General features: G+C 40.1%; 3 protein-coding genes across 5 annotated transcripts; 1 reads left to right on the plus strand and 2 right to left on the minus strand.

Annotated features, from left to right (window-relative positions):
* Window positions 1–371: 371 nt before the first annotated feature.
* dnajb1a (DnaJ heat shock protein family (Hsp40) member B1a) lies at window positions 372–5,804 on the minus strand. Its single transcript, XM_059348627.1, has 3 exons — window positions 5,159–5,804; window positions 2,673–3,268; window positions 372–2,583 (listed from the first exon to the last, which is right to left on the minus strand). Exons 1-3 carry the CDS (start codon window positions 5,367–5,369, stop codon window positions 2,353–2,355), a joined length of 1,038 nt encoding a protein of 345 aa, XP_059204610.1. The 5' UTR covers window positions 5,370–5,804; the 3' UTR covers window positions 372–2,352.
* Window positions 5,805–9,466: 3,662 nt separating this feature from the next.
* On the plus strand, window positions 9,467–16,205 carry tecra (trans-2,3-enoyl-CoA reductase a). The gene is made up of 11 exons (XM_059348443.1): window positions 9,467–9,637; window positions 10,388–10,439; window positions 10,882–10,926; window positions 11,045–11,148; window positions 13,293–13,408; window positions 13,597–13,702; window positions 13,841–13,913; window positions 14,003–14,046; window positions 14,148–14,205; window positions 14,292–14,380; window positions 15,245–16,205. Exons 1-11 carry the CDS (start codon window positions 9,467–9,469, stop codon window positions 15,416–15,418), a joined length of 1,032 nt encoding a protein of 343 aa, XP_059204426.1. The 3' UTR covers window positions 15,419–16,205.
* A 1,004-nt stretch (window positions 16,206–17,209) lies between these two features.
* Window positions 17,210–26,046, minus strand: samd1a (sterile alpha motif domain containing 1a). Of its 3 annotated transcripts, none has more exons than XM_059347092.1 (7): window positions 25,285–26,046; window positions 22,409–22,775; window positions 21,860–22,011; window positions 21,688–21,748; window positions 19,716–19,797; window positions 19,299–19,413; window positions 17,210–18,552 (listed from the first exon to the last, which is right to left on the minus strand). In XM_059347092.1, exons 1-7 carry the CDS (start codon window positions 25,645–25,647, stop codon window positions 18,406–18,408), a joined length of 1,287 nt encoding a protein of 428 aa, XP_059203075.1. In that variant the 5' UTR covers window positions 25,648–26,046; the 3' UTR covers window positions 17,210–18,405. The 3 variants fall into 3 exon arrangements, with proteins under 3 accessions (XP_059203075.1, XP_059203072.1, XP_059203073.1); XM_059347089.1 differs by having other exon boundaries at window positions 21,860–22,017; XM_059347090.1 differs by having other exon boundaries at window positions 21,860–22,014; window positions 25,285–26,045.
* Between the last annotated feature and the right edge of the window lie 280 nt (window positions 26,047–26,326).

Consider the following 26,326-nt stretch of genomic DNA (forward strand, 5'->3'; position numbering starts at 1 on the left):
TATTGAATTGTCTTTTGACACAGCAGTGCAACTTTTACATTTTAAATTAATAGTAAATACTATGGTTTCACTCACTTCAAATCACACCTCTTGTGAACATATGAAGAATTACGGACTTCTTGGATCTTATTGCCAAATCTGTTCACAAGATAGTGAAGATTACCATGACACTTGCAATGCTTCAAATGCTAAAATGCTCTCAAAATATACAACACACGGGCCATAATTGATTAGATATTTGCCAGTCTCTTTAATGTGGAAATGCAAATCATCACAGCATAGGAAATATCTTGAATCCCAACCTGAGGAATTTCAAAACAACATAAACAGGAGCTAAAACAAATCAATGATTACACTTTTTTTCCCTCAAAAAGGAAAAATGTTTTCAAACAAATATCCTTTTTTAAAACAAAAAAAAGTTAGACATTACAGAGATTACACATCTCTACTTTCATGTTAAACCACATGTTAGAAACTTAAAACTCCAACAGGAGCAGTCAACACTAAAAAAAATACTCAAAATGTGAAAATGAATGAACCAACTGATTTACTAACTTCCATCGTCACTACAGTCAAAAGGTGCAAAGGGGTGAATATGAGGTCAAGAGAAGGCATGATACAAGACAGAAAAATCAAACAAAAATAATCTATAGGCCTTTAAATCGGGGTATTAAACTTATTTTATCATCCGAATCTCAATATTTAGCCAGGACCAGACTGATATTGGCTTAAAGAAAAAAGTAAGAAAAAACTCACAGGCTTTAAGAGTCAAACAGAGTCATAAGGAACTGGAATATCATACATACTGTACGTTAAGCATCCTCAAATGGTACGAATGCAGTAAATAACTTTTAGTATTTGTCAGTCACACACAATAGGATACACACATGCTCTCAACATACTTGTACACAAACACACACACACACGCACACAATAATTACACAGGGACAATTATTTGGCACAAAAAGTCTTTCCACAGATATTTTACATAAGTAATAAGCTGTGAACTCCCAGATGAACAAGGTGTTGTAAAAGTAAACATTTTGCAAGGTTTGCTCAGAATTCCCTCCCGATAGCAATTTAATACAACTTAGGAATCTGACAATAAGAGCTGCAACAATTAGTCGACTAACTGATTAGTTGATCAACAGAAAATGTATTTTTGCAGACTTCTTTTAATAATTGATGATTTGTTAAAGTAATTTTCCATGCAAATATAGCGAAGAAATGCAGACATGGAGATTTCTTGCATTTCTCTTGTTTATATCATTTTAAATTACATTTTAGAGGTTTTGTAGTGACAAAACAATACATTTAAAGACATCACCTTGGACTTTGAAAAACTGGGATGGACATTTTTGACTATTTTCTGACATTTTATAGACCAAAATATGAATAGAGAAAGTCATTGTTGCAGCCCTTCTAATGAGTACTTATCAGTGCTCTCTCTTCCCCAAGCTTAAAATCTGTAACTCGGATGAATAATTCTTATATATAATATCTATATGTAACTTCATATCTATTCTTAATTACAACTGCAGACATCCATACATAATTATTATTTTTAGGCTTGTGCAAATTTTAATTAAATTCATCAGTCAGTAAAAGAGATTGTGGCCCTAAAAACTGGCAGCCCATTGTGAATATGAGTGTAGATGAACTGAAACACTGACGGAGACAAAGAAAGTGTTATTTAACACTGATCTGTTACATCTGGCTCATACTGATCCACTTCATAAAATTGCTATTGGTCCTGATACTAAAGACCAGACCCAATGTTTTCACCTCTCTGGATCCACACTGTATCTAAGCATCAAACAAAAATCATGTCCTGTTGAGTAATGCAGTTAAAGCTACATTTAGCATGCATCACTGCACCTGAGGTATTGTTAATTAGCTTGCTGCGTGCTCCCTTAAAGCACTCCTAACACTGCTGCTGTGAAAACAAATCCTTATTTACTATATTACATTTTCAAGTGAACGTAAAAAAACTCTCCTTTCTCCTTTTTGCAGCCAAACCATAACCTGTCTCCTTGCATTATTAATATTATATACACACTATTTACGTTCCACTATTTACTTTCCTCCTTGAAGCAGACTGTTAATAAACACCGTTACTCAACCTCCGCTGAATGCACACACAAATCATAGTCAGCTGTTCAGTCTCCAAGTCTTAAGACACTCATTATCTGACTAATTGCTGGGTAAGAAAACGCATTTAATGCTCAGATGGTGAAATTAAACTAAGCTGGAACTGAATCTGCCCTGAGCATCAATCGTCCAGGCGAAAATGCACAGGAGAGTGTGTCGCTGGAAATGTTAACTTGTTAGACTTTGCGGTGAAAACTGCTATCATGGTGGAAGGATCTGCTTGAGTGCATCACGTGTGCTTTGGCCCAGTTTTTCAGGAAACTTTACAGTGAAGTCCAGGATCATGTCGCCCCTCTTCTCGGGGCACTTGGATAGAGGTAGCCCTTCTCCGGCAATTCGCTTTTTCATTCCCGGTTTGACAACGTCTCTGGAGGTCACAGTGATGGTCCGGCCGTCTAGTGTCGGGGCGTTGACTGTGCATCCACACAACGCCTGGAGAGAGGAAGGATTATAATCAGCATCTTTAGTCAAAATATTACAGGAACGAGAAAACAAAAATGAATGTCTGAGTGTTCACTTACTTCTCTGAGTGATATTTTTGCAGGATAGATGATATCCGAGCCCTCTCTTCTGAACACCGGGTGGGGTTTATCTTTAACTACAAACACCACATCTGCAGGAATGTTGCTGGGAGTTTCGTCTCCCTCTTTGGGAAAGGTGATTTTCGTCCCCTCCTTCCAGCCGCGCTTGATGTCGACTGTTAAAATCTTGTCTTCATTGCGCATGGTGCAGCCGTCCGGGTTCAGTCTCTTGCGGGAAATCTTCATCTTTTTGGTGCAGCCCGAGAAGACCTCCTCCAAGCTCACCTTCAGCTCGTGCATTACGGGCGGGTCCTTCTTCTTCTCGTGCGCTCTCCGAGGGCCTCCTGGGTGCGATTTAAAAGACCTGTGAAAGCCATCCATGCCGCCCATTCTCCCCATGCCGAATGGCGCAAAGGGGTCGTTGATGTCCATGTCATCCTCCCCGTTTTGTGAGAAGAAATGATCGAAAGGGCTGCGGCCACCAAAGAACTCGGCGAACATAGCATGAGGGTCTCCATGGAAGGTGTAGTTGTAGCTTTGACCGCTGTGTCCTCCGCCTCCACCACCACCACCACCACCGGCTGAACCCTTTAATCCTGAAACAGAGTGTGTTTGAGGTAATTTACAACAGTAACACAATAACAACGTTTGTCCACAATTCTCTAATAACCAAATGTAAGAAGATTGCATATTTGTGTTATCAGACATTTAAAACTCTCATATGCTTCAATAAATCCAGTATTGGTTGGGCTCTAGTAGGAAAGTCTGCAGAAAGAGAATTACCATAATTACTAAAGCTTCTGCAAATAAGCCAATTAAATTAAACTCTTAAAGTTATAATACTCAGCAAACCATGCATTTGCACTTTCTGAGCCTGTTAGATGTAGTAGATGCATTGATGCATCCTCCAAATCGCTCATTGCTGTTTCTGGCATCTTTCTACACCACTAACCACACAATGACGAGGTGTGTGTGTACAATAGGTGTAGCTGGAGAACCCACTGGAAACAACGAGTTCTTGCCTGTCCTATCAGACTGTCACTGGAATGATAATTCTGGTTTAACCAGCTCCAAAAATGCCTTAATTTGTGCCTTTAAGCTACTGTACATTCTTATGGGCAGAGACAGATGTGACATTTAGGCATTAAATAGCAAAAAGAAAAAGCAACTACATTTGCACATGAACTTTCATTTCAAGCTGCATGATCATTACTAACCTTGCAACTGATTAAAATGTATAATTATATATAAATAATATACATTACATTTTTGGGGGAATTAATCATTTACTGATAAATTAAACACATGTGAGCATGCATATATATAAGCATGTGTAAGTTCTAACTTAAAGCCAGCAATATTTTGGTATGCATTTGCTCGATTGATGACAAAAACTGACTTCTCCACCTACTTACAAAGTTGCTTAAGAAAGTAACAATAATAATGAAAGTTATGTCTGTATAGCACCTTTCATACAAGAAATGCAGCTTTAAATGCTCTAATAAAGAAAAAATATGCACAAAGTGCTTCTAATAAAAATAGATAGAAAGATTGATTGTTCAATTAACATTACATTACATTACATTACATGTCATTTAGCAGACGCTTTTGTCCAAAGCGACTCACAATTAACAGAAGAATAATACTGAATAATAAACTATTTTTGATTAATTGCTACAGTAACTTTTTATGCAAACATGGCAGAAAATGCTGTTTTCAGCCTCTCAAATATGGACATTTCCTGCATTTCTCTGTTTTTTAATCATAATAACTGAATATCCTTTGGTTAGGGACTGACAAAACAATACATTAGAAGACATTATCTTGGGCTTTGAGGAACTGGGATGGACATTATTTGGCATTTTCAGTTCATGGACCAAACATTTAACCTAGAAAATCAGTGTAGAAAATAATAGGCAGATTATTTGATAATGAAAATAATCTTTATACCATTATAAAAGATCAAAATAAATGATCTAGCATGCATGTGAAGGAATTACTGCATGAAAGAGCTAATTATTTTTGTTGTTTATTAATTTGTCAATTGTTCTCTTGATTACTTGATTAGCTGTGTGCTCTAAACATGTCAGGGAATGGTGAAAGCACAAGATGAGGTCCCCAAATATCTCCTTTTGTCCACAACTCAGACATTCAATTAACTGTCATAGAAGATTAAAGAAACAAGGTTTACATTCACATTTAAGTAGCTGGAATTAAAATTTTACTTATTTAACTGATTAATAAGTTGTCAAAATAGTACTTAATTAACAAGTGAAGGTGCTCTGCTAATTATGTGTATTGTTTGTGATGATAATACAAATTACGTTTCAAAAATGGATACAAAGAATGCATAAATCATGTAAAATGCAAAAGAGAATTTCAGGCCTGTGTGAGGAAAGTCAAGTCATAGCTAGCGTTAGTTAAAGGCTCAAGTGGAGAGGAACTACACCACCACATGCAAGTTGAGGCGAGAGGAGTTCAGTTACCTTCTTCTCCAAAGCGATCGTAAATGTCCTTTTTCTTGGCATCACTGAGGACATCATAGGCTTCAGCAATCTCCTTGAATTTATCTTCTGCTCCGGGAGACTTGTTTTTGTCGGGATGATAGCGTAGGGCCTGTTTTCTGTACGCCTTTTTTATCTCATCTTCGGACGCACCTTTGGCTATTCCTAGCACTTTGTAGTAATCTTTACCCATGTCAATAATAATAATAATAGCAATGTCTTGTATCTACTTCATAAAAACATTGTCAGCACAGACGCGTCAGTCTCGGATCAGTGCCAACAACACATCCAGTGTATATCCCGTGTCCGTGTCCGTGGGCCGGTGAACGGGCTCCGCCGCCGCCGCCGCAGCTGTCACACTGCTGCGGACAATAGCTGGCTAGCTGACGATCAAGGTTAGCTTCGCTCACTTGTCACAGTCTGTGGACGACTGAGATGAGCGGAAAAAATGTCACTTAGCTCCAAATGCCCATTATACAACAACGTGTTCATACAGGACCGTCTGTATGCTGCCGCCGAGCTAAAAACCGTGCGAGGAAACTTCTGGAAGAAGCTGGTGCTGCTGATGTGTGTCATCACTACCGAGGCAAGAGGATTCACAGACAACAACTTCCGGTTTCGCTTGAATCGCGGTAGAAAATGGGCAGTTTGTCTCTAAATTGAAATACTAAACGTCATACACTTGGTAGCACCTCGAAAAAATAACTTCAGTCATGTTTGGGGTGCTGGAATAAATTATTAGCTTTTTGAACCAGACATCTACCCTTTTAGAAATATGTTAATAAGAGTACGCATGCGCAGATGTTGTCGCGCTTGCTGCTTTTGGGGTCCATGCCATACGGTGGGCCTTTTCTGCAGGCTGTCTGTCATTGAATGTAACTAAGTACATTTACTTATACTTATACTTCACTAGGCTATATTTGGGTGGCAAATATTGTAATTTTTACTCCACCACGTTTAGGCCTATCTGCCAGTGTAGATTCATATTATCAATACAAAATATAAACCAGCTAATACAAGATAATGTAGTATTTTTGGTTTAATTTACACATAAATGCAACACTAATTATAAACGAGTAATATGATTTTTTTTAAGTCTGCCTTGCTGCATTTGGAGTACTTTTACTTTTGATACTTTAAGTGTATTTTTAAAATAGGGGCTAATACTTTTGTATTTTTACTTAAATAATAGTTTGACCGCATACCTTTTACTGGTTAACAATGTAGTATAGCTACTTTTACTGAAGCAAAATATCAGAAAGTGTTTCTTCCATCAGCAATACATGTATTGGCTTCTTTTTAGGTATATATTTATTTTTATATGCATATTTATACCATTTATATTTATAATAAGTTAGGAATAGGCCATTATAATCAGAATACAATTATTTGCCAGGTAGATTTAGTTGCCAATGTATTAGGTACATCCCGTAAAAAAAAATATTCCTACCTTCATGACGGTTATTATTTAGTCTCCCCTGGGCAACTATTACATAACAACACTTCTGGTAACTCTGTGTATCTTGATACATACAAGTAACTTGACTCTTGTTTCCAGTGGCTCTCGGCACATAAGTAATACATACATACATACATACATACATACATACATAAGTAAGTACACTGAAAGAAATCCAACAATAGACATGTTGGCACAAAGTTGAACAAATAGTTGCAAAAATAAACATACAACTATTTAGTAGACATGAAAATACAGATCAGCAACAACTATACAGAATGTACTGTCTCTATAAGACTGTGAACTGCATGTACAGGTGGTATGGTTGGCACTGCCAGTACTAGTAGTGCATAGCAGTGCAAGGTAGGCTAGAATAAATAATGTATGGCTAATGCTATAGATAATATGTATGCAGAGTTAGTTCATGTGAATGTGCTGATGGAAATACAGAACATTCAGTCTGCATAGTAAAGGGATTTCATGTGCATGCCAATGTCAGTGTGTATAAATAATTTGTAAGTGCTGTGAACTGGTTTGGTGTTGCAGGATTATTGCACAGGCTTGCTCTGAGGCCTCTGTTGGCTAAATAAACTGTTTATGGTTGGAAAGAAACTGCCAATATTGTTTACTGGTTGTCCTGGTTGTGAAGTGCTCTGTAGAGCCCACCAGAGGGGGCAAGTTTAAATGTTATGTGCAGAGTTTGAAGGGTCTGCAATGATTTGCTTAGCCTGTTTCCTGGATGGCATTTATTATTCATTCATTCATTCATTATATGTAACCGCTTACCCCAATGCAAAGTGGCATCAATTATCTTCTCTTTAATCAGAATTACAGACTCACAGAATTTGCATATAGTGTAATCAAAAGCTGCATGCAGAGTTTTAACAAGAAAACAAAAGGCTTTATCTTTTCTTCTATTGTGCTCATCTTTTGCAGGCATTGCAGTAACTGTGTCCACCAGCTGCAGTTCACAGAAGGGAAATCAAAGGCTCAGTGAAACTGATGAAGTTACAGTATTCACCAGGTAAAAATTCAAAAGACAAGATAGATTAAGAGATTAGAATACAAGAATAATACATTCAGACAGCAAAAATCCATTCAGAAGATCTTGGATTGCATGTATCCCTTCTTCTTTTAATGTCAAGTATTCAATCATATTAGGAATAAGGAGATATTCTAAAGAATTTGAATGTGACAATTAGAGCTGCAACGATAAGTTGACTAATCAGTCAATTGACAGAGAAAATATTGCAGAAATTGCAGAAAATTATAATTTTTCATTCAAATTTTTTAAACCTCTATAATATGGAGATTTCCTGCATTTCTCTGTTTAGTATCAGATTCACTGAATATATTTTGAGGTGTTTTCTGACAAAACAAGACATTTAATTTGGACTTTGAGAAATGGACATTTTTTTCACTATACAATGTACAACTTTTATTCCAAAGAAGTTGGGACACTGTGTAAAATGTAAATGAAAAGAGAATGCATCAATTTGTATACAAGTGTATATTTACAAAAGCAAAACTTGTCTTTGTACAGTTTTCAATTGGATATAAGTTTTTAAAAAATCATTAGCAAATTGTCACATTCTGTTTTATTTGTTTTATTTGTGTGTTTTAGACAATGTCCAACTTTTTTTTTTAATTGGCCCAAAATAATCATTGGTTGCAGCCCTAGTGACAATGTATCTGCAAGAGAGTAAAACTGAGTGACACTCTGAGGTTAGGTGATCCCGTGGAGTCTCATGTCACAGCATTCCTCTCACGTCAGATCTGAATGTTACTACCTATGAAAAACAAGTAGGCCCAGCTCAGTATATAGCCATATCTGTTTATTTGTCTTTCTGATGATCGGTGTAAAAAAAAAAAAAAGAATTACAGCACAGGGAATTTTCTGATACACTCTCAAAAATGATCTTGGAATGCAAACAGCAATCCGGCTGCTTGCTGCCGGCTCGGACTGTTCCTGCTGGTTATTAATAGACCACAGAATATAGATATGCAGTTGGCAATGTGCAATGATCAGTTGACCCTGTGCGACGAAAGACACATCTTTGATCTTCTCCCAATCAGCATTTTTCTTTTGCCACCACAAACCTCCTTGGAGTATTTTTGAAGCAATGTTCAGCACATAAACCTTGAACCACACAGAAATAAACCTGTCTGTCTTTGTCATGGAGGTCAGAAGGAGAAAAGAATACCAGGTGGTCTGGGGGAGGGGGGAAGTGTTGGCATGTGGAGGTCTTTCATCTCATGGATCAGGCTTTTATTGAGGGCTCGTCACTGTGTGTGCAAGCAGAGCGGACAGGAGATGTCTCTTATATGTCTAATAAGAGCTCACTGACATCTGTCACTGGTTGTATGTGGCTGGCCAAGGTTACCAAGCCGCTGCAGAGCAAATCAGGCAACTTATATTTAGCTTTGCAAATGGGGGGCTATGGATTATGTCTTGGGGCTCTCCGGTTTCGTCTTCAGTGCGTTTTGTAGCAGAAAGGGGGGCTGTGGATCATGAAGGGGCTGCTGTTCAGGTGAGGAGCAGCTTGACTTCATGGTCTTAGACCAGCTCTCCTTCCACTTCTTCTCACTTCTTTTCCCTGCTCGCTTTGCTCCACTTACATCCGGGGGAAAGAGTGTTTATGGTCTCACATACTTCTTCTGGAGGTGGAGGGCTATTCAGAGAGACCAAAAGACACCCAAGAAGACCAGGCTTGAGTGGGACTGACAGTTGAAGGCGAGCAGCAGGGAGTTGCTTTCCACACCAGCAGAGGACAACCAGTGTTATTGGACGTATCACAGATTGTTTCGGAGAATTTGGATTAAACGGCATCATGGATGTACTCGCCTTAGAGGCAAAGAGTGGTGGAGGTCCAGCAGACAATGAGAAGAAGAGTTCATCGAGGCCAAAACCGAAACCTCCCAAAAAGGCCAAAAGGATTGTTTACTTTGAGGTGGAGATTGTGGACTTAAAGACTAAAGACAAACTGCTGCTGCTGGACAAAGTGAGTGTCAGCAAGATGCAGGGTTTCTGATTACACTCGCCTTTTATATTGAGCCTAATGATTTTTTTAGAAGAGTGATTTCTACTTGTTTTAAGCGGTGCATGATGCAGTCTGATCACAGTTAGCAGAGTGTTCGATAACTTGTAGCATGCCATACATTTTATGATCAATTACTGCAGTTTATCACCTCCCAGTGCAATCCACTTCATGATCTAAGCATGTCAGTTCTAAAAGTAGCACGAGCAGAGCGACAGTGATCACTTTGCAGTGAAGTCAGAGGAAACATGTTTGTTTTTAGCTCGAAAAACTACGAGGTCATCACTGTGAGCACACGGGTAATTTTACAGATAATCATCTACTTCACAAGAGGAACAGTCGATTGCAGCCATTATCAGTTACGCTTTTATTGAGCGAGGTTGCAGTTAGGAGGTGAGAATTCTCTCTTCGTCTGAATGGAATTTTCTGTTCCAGTGTCAGTGCGTGCCTAAGCTGCACCGGGCCAACAGGCAGGCAGGCACACATGATTAGCAGCTTGTATAAATTTGCAGAGTCAAAAAACGTGAGAGATCACATTGCAAATGAAGAAGGCAAAATGCAAGTGTGACAAATTCTACAAGAAATAAAAACTTATGCTGTAAAGACAGTGAAAAAGATTCTTTTTTTATATCTATTTTAGTGTTTTATATCTTGTAAAATGACTAATGTTGCTAATAATAATAATACTATCTAAAGTATTTTATTTTATTATAGGTGGAGCCAACTGCCACTGTTTTGGATATTAAAGCTTTGTTTCACAAATCATGTGAGTATGTTTTAAAAGAAAAATACATTTTTATTTTCTATTTCTAAAAAAAATAAGTATTTATTATTCAATTCCATAGTCAAATTCAAGCTTTTTTTCAAACATTTTTCAAGGTGCATTTTAAGCTTTCCAGCACCTTCCAGCTGTATAACACATATTATTTGCAGTGCATACAGTATTTACAGTGGATTGTATTTCACTTATTGATAACAATAAGTTAGATGTTAATGTGCGATAAACAACCAAAAATTACATTTAAAGAAAGCTTTCTGAAGAAGGGCTATGAAGTGTGTCACCTGTTTGTCAGCAGATTTGTCACTCTACCTAATTTTCAAGTACTATGAAGCACTTTATTTCACATCAAACCTGAAAAACATATTATAATTTGTATTTGTTAATCTCTCCTGCATGCCAAGAGTAAAGTTCTTCTGCACTTTAACAGATCCAAAGTGGTATCCAGCCAGACAATCCCTGCGTTTGGATCCAAGTACGTCTGCTTAATTAATTCATTCATTCATTCATTTTCAAATAAATTGTGCATTTATCCAGCTCAGCTGATCGTGTAATGAAGTTATGTGATGTTTTCATGTCATGTTTTTTTTTAGAGGCCAAGTGTCTCAGGGATGAGGAAGTTCTGCAGACACTTCCTGTGGGAACCACAGCCAGCTTTTACTTCAGTGACCTCGGACCTCAGCTGACATGGGGAACCGTGAGTCCACATGGTTATAGACACACAACATTTAGAACCACGCAGAGGGGCGGAGTGCTTTAGACAATATATGACACGTCATGCATGCTTCACATTACTATAAGCTAAGTACACATGTTGTTAGATTGATTCTCAACTTCCAACTTTCTTTGCTATCCCGTAATAAATATCAACATGCCACGATATAAGGGATGTATTTCAGTTAGTTACTAGTTGCTGATTTTTCTTAGCCGTTGAATGTGTTTTCTAGTTATAGTTTCAGAAAGGTTTAGTTTTTTATATTGCCTACATACAGTCATGGAAAAAAATATTAGACCACCCTTTCTCCTTGCTTTCTTGTTCATTTATTGCCTGGTACAACTAAAGGTACATTTGTTTGGACAAATATAATGATAACAACAAAAATGCTCATTAAAGTTTAATTTATTAAATCATTATCAAGAAAACTATGTAAAATGGTTAGATATCAGCTCTGAAATTAAACTCTTATTTTTGTTGTTATCATTATATTTGTCCAAAAAATGTACCTTTAGTTGTACCAGGCATTAAAATGAACAAGAAATTGAAGAACAATGGTCTAATATTTTTTTCCATGGTTGGATAACTGTAAGTGAATGGCCATAATGTTACTTAGTTTTATAATAAAATCACTGTTGTATTCAAGATCTGATCCTCTGAACAGCAACCTTCTTAATGGAAGAAATTATTAAATTTGCATGGTCCTTTTGAAGTCTGTTTCCATGCTTGTCTTCTGGATCAGATTGTGTGTCTGGCTCATTAATTCATCAGCTGAAAATGAGGGAAAGAGCCTTGTTTTGCATCATGGGCTGCAAAGTATAACCATTTGTACTTAATAGGCTGAAACATGCAAAACTACCGGTATGGGCTTTTAAGATTCTTGGACTTTAAATATAAACAGACACTCTCTCACCCACTCAATAACTCTTGAATATAAATATCAACCCACAGTGACAGATAGAGGTGGTTTGCTGCGGTTCGTTTTTCTCTCACCTCCTGGACCGCCTGTCCTCTGTCCCAGGACATATAATCTCACCGCCCCATTTCTCCCAAAGGTGTTTATCCCCCTGACCTCTCACTTGCCTTTCACTGCGCCTCTTTGCTCACCCTTGCCCACCCAGTCTCTGCATTCCCTGTCCTGACCAACCCTGACACAACCCCCTGCACCCTGCCAGGCTGCGGACTGGTGCCACTGTGGGCGGAGGGGGCATCGAGTGCCCCAGCAGAGATCACCAGTAGCTATTGGTCAGGCACGCTGAGCCCGGGCTCTGCTCGAGGTGCTGATTCAGGGATTGATTTCACTGTCAGCTGTGCTGTTGCGTTTGATCATATCATTTGTGGAAAGCTGGTATTACAAGATGTCTTAGTGTCTCATTTGCTCCATGGGCTCATGCTGAATACTATTATTGTGACACTGAATGGTTGTAAAAGTTGTTTTTGTTTTAAGACGGATTTGACAAGTGTGTTATTACAGAAGCCAGAGCCACACTGGTGTCGGTTGCACACTTGTCCTTTAGCAGAGGGTTTAGATTGACGAAGTGCTGATCTAACAGGAAGAAAATATTTTAATTCCACCAGGGCTGTGCACTGGCAAGGATCTAGCAATATGATATGTATCATGATACAGGAGTTAAAATTCAATTTGTTGAAATAAATTCATTATTTAATATAGAATTTAAGGTAAACTGTCATAATAGGCTATAATGATCACACATAGAATGTTTAAAATCTGAGTTAAACAAGTTTACTATTTTTATGCAATAAGATCTGCATTTGCATTTATCACAGACACTGAAACATCATGGCACTGCTTTTTGTGCAATGTGTCTGCAACTAATCGTTCTATGTAAACTGTTGATTACATTTTCACTAGGGGGCATGTTGTCCACAAAAAATGCAGCAAAAGTGCCCTCTTAGATGCCCTAAAGGTGAATAAAATGAGATTTATCGCCTTCCAGGGCGCCCTTCAGATTAAGAAACTGTGCTAAAGTACCATCAAGGGTGCCATTCCAGTGAAAAAGAAAGCTCATATTTGCATGCTTTTGCACTTCTTCCCATGCATGTTGTTGCAAAACCTAGAAAAGCTAAATGTAAAAGTATTTTTGTGTTTTCCTCACTCATTTCAGGTGTTCCTGGCAGAGTGCGTCGGCCCACTGGTCATCTACTTAATGTTCTACTTCCACCTTCCCTTCATCTACTCTCCCAAATATGACTTCACCAGCAGCAAGCACTGGGTCGTACAGTGAGTATCGGCTTTCAGATGTTTTCAGGGATCTGTTGCTGCAGTGTAGCCACATTCCCCCTCAACATGACAAACACCAGTGATGCATATTGCTATGGTGACACTGAGTCAGGGCCAAGTGTAATGGATTGCAGCGAGCCGATGTATTAATCACAGCTAAATATCTAAGTGTGTGTTCTCTGTTGCAGCTTGGCCTGCATATGTCACTCCTTCCACTACATCAAGAGGATCCTGGAGACACTGTTTGTGCATCGTATCTCCCATGGGACCATGCCTCTCAGAAACATATTTAAGGTGAGTGAGCTGCATCATTTTGACCTTTAATGTGGCATATTATTATTTGTGCTGTGCTTTTATTCACTGAAGTCTGAGCCAAACATATGTGCGGCCTTATCTTGACAGTATGAGTTATTATAGTCTCTCTCTTTCCAGAACTGTGGCTATTACTGGTGCGTTGCAGCTTGGATGGCGTACTACATTAACCACCCTCTGTACACCACACCCTGTAAGTGCACACCACTGCAATCCTCACTTTAACTTATTGGTCCAAGTCGACACCCATGATTAATCCAGTTTTATGTGACACATCAACAGATTACGGGCAGCAGCAGGTGAACACAGGACTTTATATTTTCCTGGTAAGATATATTTGTCCTAGTAAATAAATCCTTCAGATATTAAAATAAACAATCTATTGTTGCATAGATGATCATCTGTGATGGTTTCTTTATTCCCAAAGTTCTGTCAACTTGGGAATTTTTCCATCCATGTTACTCTGCGTAACCTCAAACCACCAGGTTAGTTTTTTCTAATATTTGTATTAAAAGCAGCCAACAGTGTGGGGGAAATACAATGATTTATTTGTTTTTCACCCACATCTCAGGTTCAAAAGTCAAGAAGATTCCTTACCCAACGAAAAATCCTTTCACATGGATGTTTTGGCTGGTCTCTTGTCCAAATTACACGTACGAGGTAAGCAGACACCAATGTCCACTCTTACTGGAAATAAGAAAAGACAACCCTGTCTGGACTAGACAATAAGTTTGGTGGTGGATATCCACTTGATTTGATTAACTCAGACTGCTAAAGGGTCATAACAGCTTAAACAGATTGCTCTGATTTGTGATTTTGGGCTATATAAATAAAATTGACTTGACTCTGATGTCCCTAGAGGACAAAACTGTCAGAATTAATAAAATGCCATATTATTTTCCAGTTTTATTAAGTTAAATATTTCAGCCAACATCAGTCCTGATCATAACTACAAATATTTATCCATTTTCATAATTTTAACACTTCAAATGCCAGCTTTTTACATAGTGCCACTGAATAATTTTATGTAAACTTAATGTTTTTTTCATAGTATATGTTACATTTTAGCAGCAACATTTGTCTTGATGAATTTCATCAAATAGTGCAGTATACATAATGCAGCTACAATAACACTAGTGGACACCAGGGAAATAGATATAATATAAATAAAATATAATAGATATACAGAATGCAGCGTTTTATGCTGTAATGTAATGGCCAGACTAACCTATCCTTTAATGTTAAGGTTGATTTGTTTTGTTAGATTCTATTTATTCATGACTAAGAATCTGTTTGTAAGAATTTGTTTTCAGTTTGGTTATCAGTTGTGTTTTGTTCTAAATTTCAACTAAACACTGAAGGCAACACAGTGGTTATAGTAAACAGTACTTGTAGTTCATCCCTGTAACATTAGATGCAATATTGCTGCCATCTAGCGGTTACTTCCTATAACTCTCAATGCCGTGTGTGTGTTTGTTTGTGCGTGTGTATGTTTGTGTGTGTATGCAAACTTCTTGCACACAGGTGGGCTCCTGGATCGGCTTCACAGTGATGACCCAGTGTGTTCCTGTGGCTTTCTTCACTCTTGTGGCTTTCATCCAGATGACAGTGTGGGCCAAAGGCAAACACTACAGCTACTTAAAGGAGTTCAGAGATTATCCAACCCTGCGCTCCTCCATACTCCCCTTCATCCTGTAGAGCCGGCAGAGAAAACAAGAGTTGCTACCCACCTCCACCCCCTCACTGATCGGATCCTTTCTAAGGGCCTCTCCATCTACTGGATGTCAGAAAGTGTGAGCAGCATGGATGGATTTTGGTCATATGGAACATTTTCTCCATAACATGGAGTGGCTGTTGGGGTTATTGTGAATACAGGACTGGTGAATGCAGGACTGTTGGAGACAAAGGAGTTAAATGAAGCAAAGTCTTAAATTTAATGTTTTTTGTGTTCTTGAGCAGCAAGAGGATGAAGAAAAATATTTTGTTACTTTGGTAAATTGTAACATGTTTGATGAGTGCTGTTTAGTTTTTCAAAAGTCACATTATTTTCCGTAGCTTTTGGAAACCAGATCGGTGAAGTTTCCCACAGAGCTTGGCAACCAAGAGGCTAATCTGCGTTGTCAGACTGGTGTGCAGCCTGGAGCTGACAGTTAAGCAGTGTTCTACTGATCCAAGTAACCTTTACACTATAGTTGTGCTAATGATATCTGGATTAGAAATTCTATGCAGATTCCCACATTTTCCACCAAGGGTGAAGAGAAATCTTTACTTTTTGGCTGATCGTGGATTAAGTGTCTTTCTGACATAATACAACATAATGGAGAGAAAAAAAACTGCTGACAGCATAAACACGCACATGTGCTACAAACATACTGTATACCTCTAACCTACACAAGATGATTATAGTGCAAAAAAAGTGTTCAATTAAAAAGTATAAAGAACAAGTTTCAGTCATCATATCATCATCATAGTATTGTGGTTTTTAGCAGTGGTGGAATACAGTCATGGAAACAAATATTAGACCACTCTTGTTTTCTTCAATTTCGTGTTCATTTTAATGCCTGCTACAACTAAAGGTACATTTGTGGGTTAGGGTTAGATTTGATAATAACCACAATTATTATCAAGAAAACCATGGAAATGGTTAGATTTCAGCTCTTAAATTAAACTCTTACCAGCTATTTTTGTTGTTATTATATTTGTCCAAACAAATGTACCTTTAGTTGTAGCAGGCATTAAAATGAACAAGAAATTGAAGAAAAAGGGTGGATCTAATATTTTTTCCATGACTGTAACTAAGTATATTTAGTCCTAAGTACTGTACTTTTACAATTTGGAGCAACTATAATTTAGTATTTCCATTATGTAACTTTATACTTCAACTCTTTGCATTTTAGGGGCAAATATTCTTCTTTTTACTCCACTACATTTACTTTCACTACAGACATTTTTTAATGAAACCTCTTAACAGTATATTAAGTTATCAAAATTAGCCCTACTTGGACAACAATACAATTCATAAATGCATGAAAAGTAAAAATTATATAATATATAAAACAATCTGCGTGGGGCCATTTTGCACAATGAGTACTTTTACTATTGATGCTGATACTTTTGTACTTTTACTGAAGTATGTTTTGAATGCAGGACTTTTACTTGTAGTGGAGTAATTCTGCAGTGTGGTATTAGTACTTTGACTTAAGTAAGGGTTCTGAATACTTCCACCACTGTTTCTTAGTGTTCAAGGGCAGTTCACATTCAAATCAAAAATACATATTTTTACTCTTACCTGTAGTGCTCAATCTAGATTGTTTTGGTGTGAGTTGTTGAGTGTTGGGGATATCCAGTATTGGATAAGGACGTTGGAAAAACCCATCTAAAATACTTCATTCTTTGCTATTCTATTGTCTATTGAAGAGCATCCACCCAGACCCACTGCAACAATTGTTTTTGGGCAAATACAAGTGCAATAAAGTCTCACAAAATAAGTAACTGAACAGAGAGACACAAGCTTTATTTGTGACTCTGGAAGAATGTCAGTGTTACAGATAAAAAGGGGAGGAGATATGTTGGAGATGTAGACTACATCACATGGAATGTTACAATTCAAGAGGCTGGCTTACATTAAAAAGAGACACTGGACAAATTATCAATGGATGAAAACATAAAATATTGCATTTGATCAAGATATCTGCTCTGTAAACAGGCACTGAGCAGCAGTATTGAATATATTCAGTATTACAATAACATTTCCCAAAGTTTATTACTTTATTTTGCTTATGTATGAAAGCAAATTCCATTAGGCTGCACCTTTCCTGGTTACCTCTCTCTGCAGTTGTTCCCCTAAATGCAACCGTATTAAATTGGACCACAGTCAAATCTAAATAGGATAGAAAAAGAAAAAACACAACATATTGCCTTTCCAGCAGGTAGTAGTATTTCATATTGGTCATATCTCTGTGTTACAGAGACACACTCCAACATCAGCAGCTATCGGAGGCATGGTAAGTCAGGAATCAGACTTTGTTATGCAGATATGTAGATAGTCTGTCTTCCCCAGCACTTTGATGACAATTCATTTAACGAAATCAAAGGAAAACTCACAAGAGATGCGCTTTGTGTTTATCTGTGTGACTTACAAAGAGGTCCCGGACTAACAGAAGGTACCATAACAAATCGAGCGAGGACGCAGGGTGAAATTTTGAGAGTCACAGCCAAGCCGACATTTTCTAGTGGACCAAAAACTGTGACAGCGCTTCGCTTGAAGCACTACGCAGTGCAGCTTGTCTCTGTGGGTACATTAGCCCAAAGGTGGTCCACTTGGTGCAGGGCTCAGTCCCCTTCAGTGGCTGCATTATCCATCTTGCAGGAAAGGTCATTGCTCCTCCACTTTAAAACATACTTTGAACGTACCAGTCTGTTCCCTCGACGATGCAATCGAACAGCCACATGGGTGAAATGAAAAAACTTGAAAACTAAAGACCGTAATGAGAGGTAGGATGAATGTCTTTCAGTTTCTGGTCATTCTCACAGTGAAAGTTTATTCCACCGCAGCCTCCCCTCCACTCACCCTCTACATATTCTGTATATGAAGGTGGGTGGTAGGATCTAGATGGGAGAGGGCACTGCATGCACGTTTGGGTCAATGCAGCATTGTCTTTGTGTCTGTAATGTGAATCTCCACTTCAGAGGTCTTCACATTCCAGGAAGTGGGTCCTCTGCAGCACCTTTACGTGGCGCTCGTAGATTTTGAGGGCGGGGCCGAGTCGGATGGACAAACCGGTCAACACGTCACTGCGCTGCATAAGGAGGAGGGACTTCCCATCAATTTCCTGTTAGGTAGAGTTCAGTTAGTGTCGCCCACAGAGTTCAGAAGGTGTTGTGAATATTAAACATCTTGGACAAATTTTGCAAACAGTTATATTAGCTATTGAAACCCAGAAATCATGTTCAAATAAATGTATTGAGTAGGTATTCCTAGTCCAAGTTGCTCAGTTTTCTGTTCTAGCACACTTCTGGCTGTGGGTGTAGGTTTCAGGGGGGACTCAGGGGTCACATCTCCCTCAATATTTAGAACACAGGTATTTGTCGTCCCCCAAGTGAAAACATGAAAGTAGCAGAGGAGAGCAGACTTTTTATTTTATTTTGATAAACCGCTAGAACTTGACTCATGGACAATGCCTCCAGTAAAGTATGGGGTCGTATGGAACCTCAGCAGCAATGTTAGCAGTCTGTAAAGTAATTTAAAACTAATGTTAGGCTCGACTTTGAAAGATAGCGCAAGGCTGTCTGGACTTTGTGTTTACCTTTGCGTAAAAAAGACATTTCAATCATGAATTGGTGCAAAAAAAAAATCACCAGAATGTCGACAGCCTTACAATCCACATTCTTCCTGCAAAAAAACTATTTAATGTGAAGGGAAAAGGCGAACACATGGTTTTTGTGCATACACATCTGACCCTTGGATTGTGCACACTTAGCATAAACTGCCTCTGAAAATGCACTGGGTCGTGGGCCATGTGTGGTATTCAGTGTACATATAGCGCCCTCTGTGGTAGTTCTGTGGTGGTGCACTGACCTGCGTTCGAAACGCCACAGCCTGCTCTGGAAAGCCTGCAGCTGAGAAGTAACTGGCCACATCTGCCACAGTCCACAGCATTAAGTTCTGGCTCATCTTCTCCTTCTTCACAGAGCTGGAGGGAGATCAGATAGAACATATGACAAAAGAGACATGACCCCCACAGTGTTCCTTCTTCAGCAGGTAATGTCTCGCTTTGTTTTTTCAAGCCTTTGGGTGACTATCTCTGTGGTCTGGAATTATCTACATGTGTTCGTGCCTCAGAAATATGTAGATTCTTTATTCAAGACAAGAACTGAAAAATAAACGTCAAAAGTGTATAAAGCCATTGTAGAATGGGAGGGGACATGATCTTAGGAATTAAAATGCATTTTTAGTGTCGAATTCCAATGACTTGTTTGATAACAGGATACTCACACTTCATCACCTTTACCACCATTCAGAAGACCGTCTTCAGTTGGTGTGAAGGAGGATATTTCTATCTTGTTCTTTAATGTACCTGTGAACAAAATAGAGGAAAAATTACTACACATGCCCTGCAAATATCACCACAATGAAACACTGATTTAATGGGATTTCATTATTACAGGCTCTGGGAAAACTGTTACTGCATATCGTCTTCAATATTTCTTTAATGATCAGCAAAACACAATGCAGAGTAGATTTCACTTGTTTCTTAAAATGACAGTCTGACAACATGTAGGAGAACCACAGCCTTGTCCTACAAAGTGAGAACACAGTAGTGCCCAAATAAAACCATTAAGCCTCTTATTTGTTGCGTGTAAAAGGCAGTGGGAAACAATATGTAAAATAAAAATATAGTTCAGAGCATAATATAGTTAACAATAATACATTTATTTTTAAATTAATAATAATTCATTTACATTTGAGTTTTTTAATGTGTAGCTTCATATACTTGACATTCAGTGATGAGATGTGGAACAAATAGCAGCAGAGTTGTGATGAAATGGAAGTGATGCTTTTTCCATGGTTCTAGTATGCCACTGTGAGGCCTCTACTGTCACGGTACAGTATATTTTTCCATTAGGTTGTTCATGGTTCAGTACAGTGAATGAGTGTTGATACAGCACCCTCACTATACAGTACCAGCCCACTGTCACAAGATGCTGGCAGGACTGTCTTCATGCATGTGACACATGACAGAGACGAAGCCCTCATCTTTAGGTGAGTACCGCTCCTCACAGCCAAACCGTATCTAAGGACTGCTGCATGGCACTTGTGCAGTGGTAAAAAGCAAACATTTTAGTGTTGTTTATTTCTGTTATGCCATGTTAGTTATTTGCTTGGAGGTCTCTTGGTTATGTCTCACTAAGGACAGAAAATCTATAAACACTTCTCTTGCATTAAAAGCCAGAAAGTCACATTTCAGATATTCAAGAAATAACCTCTGCGCTTATAGAGCACCACTGCAAACATGGCAAACTGGGCTTGTTGCTATACACAAGCAATCAAAAAGAGCCTCTACGTGGACTCAAACAGTATGAAGCTGTGAATAGGAACCTTTTCCCTATTTTATATCTATATTTTATATTACCCTTTTCTAAATTATTAAGAGCTGTCTCTAAACATACATTACCTTCAGATCTTTCATCAGCCATTTAAGGCCATTTTTTAGACAGCTTTAAGAAACCCTCTGCTGAAATGTGTTGATTTTACTTGACTGAAAATCATGATGAATCCACTTCAGACTGCAGTCAAACTACCATGTCTGTGGATTTCCACCTCTAAAAGCCAAGCTGTTTATAGTGCGGTACTGCAGAAGGGCAGCATGTTTTTTTACACTGCACAGCAGCGGGATTCTTGCAATATCACAAAATCACCCAAAAATCCCCGTCGTCAGGCTTCAGTTTATCTGTTAGTTCCAACCACTGGCCAAATCAGTGTCCTGTGAGAGACTATTGACTGCTGCGAGCTCTGCTGGTTAGACGGTTGTAGATGGTGATAGACAGATGGCTCATCCAATCACCTGCCAAGTATTTTTTGAAAGTGCTTGCCCTTTTCCAAATTGTTTCCAATGACAGTCCGAGAGATTTTCGAGAGAATTTTGAGTAGCGAACCGTCTGGCATGTGAGGTTACATGTTTTTCGAAACAACAGTCAACGTGAGCACCACCTGGACTGGAAGGTAGCAGGACAAGCTTTTTCGGCATTCCAAAAAAATGTGTGCAAGCCTTGAGGCAACCCCTAGTTGAAAAGACCAAACATCCAGAATGGTATTTGAAACATAAGCCGTCATTACTCAATTCCTTTAACACATTTGTGAACCATTTCTCAAAATGAGAGAGCTGACTAGTAATCATCTGCAAAACAGTTGCAGGTTACACAGCAGCTAGGAAAACAAAACAAAAAATCCATACTATGTTACTCACAGTTGTCAGATGACAACAACAGTGCCTGTGGTCTTCCAACAGATGCTTTCTTGGTTTCATCCTGTTGGCCAAATGAAAGAAATGTAAATTCAGGTGTGAAGCAGCGAGATCAACAAAGCAGGACACATTCCAGTGGTTGTTGTTTATCACAAAAGGGTTACAGGCCAATTACCTGCCCTGCTGCATAGTCTGGTACCAGCTGGTCAGATGAAAGGCCACTATCCACCGCCTTGCCTCCATCTTCTTTCTTCACGTTGTTCTTTAAAGTGCAGGGGCTGGTGGTTTCAGAGTGGACTGCTGGCTTCATGGCTGCTGCTGCTGCTGCTGCTGCTAAAACAGAATAAACCACTTGCTTTACATGCTGATATGATCCATGTATTCACACCTGACTATACTTGGAAAATTCTAGTGCTAATCAAAAACTAATGCAGCTTTTATGTGTGTTTTGACATTATTCATTAAACCTGAACAACTGGTACAAACAAGCCGATGGATGACTGCACTTCATACTGCAGGGAGACATTGCTAAGCCATGGACATGTATTGTTTCTCCAGCAATCTATTTTAGATTAACTGAGGCATTTCTACTGTCAACAACCATGTCACTCATTCAGCTCCAATCTCTATTTCATATCCAAAACTAAGCATAAATCTTGCACATGAAACAATATTTCAGCGCTGCATAACGCCGGGTTTGCATATTAGACTGCAGTGTGAATACCTTTGTCTCTCTGCATTCCTGGGTGCTGGCGCTCCACTGGGCAGACAGCAGAATGATAGGCCCAGTCATTGTGTGTGAGGGCCCTGGGGCTGGAGGGGGGCAAGGAGCTGGGCCTCTCACCAGCCTTCTGGAAAGAGGCACAGTCCAGGCCGGAGCCAGGGATGGAGCCTGGGCCGGGGCCGGAGCCGGGGCCAGGCCGAGTGCCAGTGGGGGAGCAGGGGGCAGAGACGGCTCGCACAGACGAACAGTGCACGGCGGTGTCTTCATATGAGCGGCCAGGAGAGGGTCCATCCTGCCCATCCCGGCTCTCATCAGCCCCCTCCTCATCTGCATTACTGTCTGTGTCCATTGCCATAGAAGTGTCAGCCTGCAAACCATGAACATATGTGCAACATATAATTTCCATCCCATTGTATTTTATAGCTGTAATCCCCAAATATGATTACATATTTTTTTCTGCAGGATTTAACAAACATAAGTAAAGCATGTCAATGGGGGCTATATGCTTGAGGGCAGTAAACATATTTTGATGAAAAAAAAAAACACTGTCGACAATTAAGTTCATTATCTGACTACCAACTTAACAAGCTGGGAAATCCAGCAAGGTTACAGGGGGTTGTTGTCATGACTGAGAACTAATTGTAGGCTGAGCGTGTCACATGAAAACACGCTCCTACAGATGTCGCAATGTGACCGCTGTGGTGGTAAATTATTGCCTTTGAATGCTTTCGTCCCTTTCCGCGGTGCAGTGTTCACTCCGCAGACAGACTGTGAGCCCTTTAACCACAAACGTGTTTCCACGCAATTAAACACTTGGATGCAATGCTATGTGATTGCATACAAGTAGTTTTAACATACGCACTCGTTCCCTTCGCTGGGAGGGGGTTTGTCGACGGCGCCCAGAGTAAAAAATTACCTTGTGTGCGACTGCGTGTCCAAGACCCAGCAGTCGAGCACAAGAGCGCACTAAAGCCCGCCCCGCTCCTGAGGAAAGAGCCGCTTGTATGGCAGTCACCCATCGCACTGCATTTCACATAACTTTCACCGAGACACGGTCACAAAAACACCATGCCCCCGAGGATCTTAATCCTGCACGATTTGCATCTCGGCTCACATGAAACACAGCCGACGTGCTCGGTGCGTCCCGATCTTTAGAGGCCTTATTGATTGATAATTCTTTAACACGGGAGTACAGAAAGGGCCGATGGGAGGCGTTTTAGGTTTTCCTCAAATTTCCTACAAAGTGCGCATGGAGTTCGGAGCCGCGGTAAAGACCTCGCCATTGTGTCCGTGGTCTTTAACGGAGCGCTTCCCGGGGCCGAGCCACAGCAAAGCAGATAGAAAAACGAGCTTTAACTCGACGTGCAAATCCAACCAGCACTCCGACCACAGCGAGCATCAGTCGCCTCGTTTACCAGTCTACTTTGACTTTGCACCGGGTCAACGATTTACAGTTAAAGCGACCGAGCAGAAAGAGTAACGCTAATGAGTCCGTTATCGGACACGTCACTGTCTACATCTGACCCTCGTAATCAAGTAAAACCCGTATAACAAGCACCGAGAAGGAGCCTGTTCAAAGTAATCAAGCGTATTCATTTTTGTAGCGACACACGCATTTCAGAGAACAAAGTCAATTTGATCTCAGCTTAACCCAAATCGGATGGTTCATCCGCCAGCTAGCGCTGCTGGAGGAACAGTTGCGGTCGCTTCACGTTAGTTCAGGTCTCACCGGCTCCTACATGTTTCATCACTTTGCAGCTATGTGACTCATCTTAAAACACTCAACACATAGTTGCCTGACACGGAGAAGTGATGCCAGTTATGTACGGGACGATAGAGGCCAGAACAACAGCCAACACCAAGCATTAGACATGACCGGGCTTGGTTGCGTGTCCGGCAATGGATCTAGGGGTTCGACTTTATGCACTGCGTCGGCAATCGTCCATCGCTCGAAAAATAGACGCAGTTTGCATAAATTAACTGGATATATCTTCATTATGACTACTTTGGCATTGATAGTGATCGATTTGGTTGATGTTTTGCGGGACAAACCGCAGTGATGTGCACATCTTAAAGTCCAGACGGAAGGGGTGACATGTCGTCATGGGCAGACATAATGTGTGAGGACATGGTTATGGTGACATTTTATATTTTGTTTGGGGTGGCTGTCCTCGTTAACAAAACAACAATGTCCCAACGTCCCTCATCAGGCTCCTACATCCGCGGTGTTTGAGACTTTTTTTCCTTCACCCACTCCCACATAAACAAGCCAGGGGGAATGAAAACATCCATTTCCTGCACAAGTTTTCAAAATAAAACTAGCCTTAGCAAGTGAGTATTCTAAGGATTTTATTTCGAAAGCGAATACGCTCAACTTCCGGGCTGCGTCTGTTAACGTCTTGCTGGCTTGGCAGGGTCCTCCTCCCCTTCGCTCAACGCCGAGTTTGGGGCTCGAAAAGCGCTTTCTGCGGCGGATAATGGTGGCTCGGGTTGTTGCGGACGGGCAGGACGGTGCAACTTTTCTTGCGTCACATTTATGCGCTTGAATCGCCCGTTAAAAGTGCTTTTCAACCGGCGCTTTGTAAAATATGCCACACTCTCACTACAGGCGCACCTTCTGGTTTTTTTTCCTCTCGTCTCCACCTCGGCAGCGCTCAAACCGCCGCTCCCCGTCTGCGGCAGTTTTGGGTGCACTTGCAAATCACTCCCCTCACCACTCCCCGTGTTCACACACAAAAAGACGTGTTTTTTGTGCAAAACCACACACTACCCGTGCCCATCTTTCACCTCCACCTGTTAATTTGGTGAGATGTGGTATGACAATGAGATGCGAGCTCGTTAAACATGCCCCCCTCCTCGCATCGACCTCAACATACCTCCAAATCCTCCTCGTCCTGGTCCACGGCACCGAAAGCGCTGTCCCCGTTGCTCAAGTCAGAATGACTGGCTTCTTCCACCGCGCTCCTTCTCGCAGCCGTTGTTAACGTTACATCGTCCTTTTTTCTGCTTCTCCGCTGAACCTTGGCGGCGTTTCGGTATGAAATAGAGCCCTTGTAGTTAACTTTCAGCACGGTTTGCTCCTGAATCAGTTTCTCCAGTTCCGCGCAGGTTCGGTCAGGCTCGGACCCGTGTCGTCTCCGGACCATTCGGCAAATCCTCTCCAAGTCCGGCCGGGCTTTCCGTGACCGCAGCGAGTCGATAGTGTCCAGGATCCACTCGCGGTACTTGGATTCAGACATCTTTTTTGCTCGGTTGGTTCGCTTTCTTCTCGCTGTTTTTTCTTACCTTGGTGCGCCAACCTTGTACGTTACACACGGTGTTTTTTCGTGAGCCGCGGTCCGAGCCCAACTGAGAAGCGGAAACCTCGCTGTACGCCTCCTGCGTTTGCGTGTGCGCTTAAGGTGGACCAACGGAGTTGCAAGCGAAAAGTTTCACTCGAGGAGGCTTTTAAGGTGGAATTTGCAGTCCTGCACGGGAACGAGCGCGCGCACACGGGCCCATGTGCGCCACAATGGGTGCAAAAGGTGGCCATTTATTTCAGGAGTTAGTAAGAGTGAGACCGTAGTGAGACAGACTTTGATGTAGTAGTTGAAGCTAGTTCACATGCGGTCCTTCTCTTTCACTTAGCTTCACAAGATTGGTTCAAAGAAGCTGGGAATTGTGCCCCCCTATGTGGCTTTATCACAGATCACACAATGAAAAGACTTTATAGATCATAAAAGAGGATAATAAAACCCAACGTGAATAAATCAGTATATAAAGGAATACTGATTTAATGATTCCAAAGAAAAAGTGATTGATTTAAACTTTTTCAAAATTGTTGTTGAAAACAGAATCACCCTTTTCCAAGTGTTAAGAGGTAATTCAATTTTGCAAAAAAATAACCTTAAATTGACTTTTACTACATGGACGCTATAG

Source organism: Centropristis striata, chromosome 13, assembly GCF_030273125.1.
Source record: "Centropristis striata isolate RG_2023a ecotype Rhode Island chromosome 13, C.striata_1.0, whole genome shotgun sequence".
Lineage (NCBI taxonomy): Eukaryota > Metazoa > Chordata > Actinopteri > Perciformes > Serranidae > Centropristis > Centropristis striata.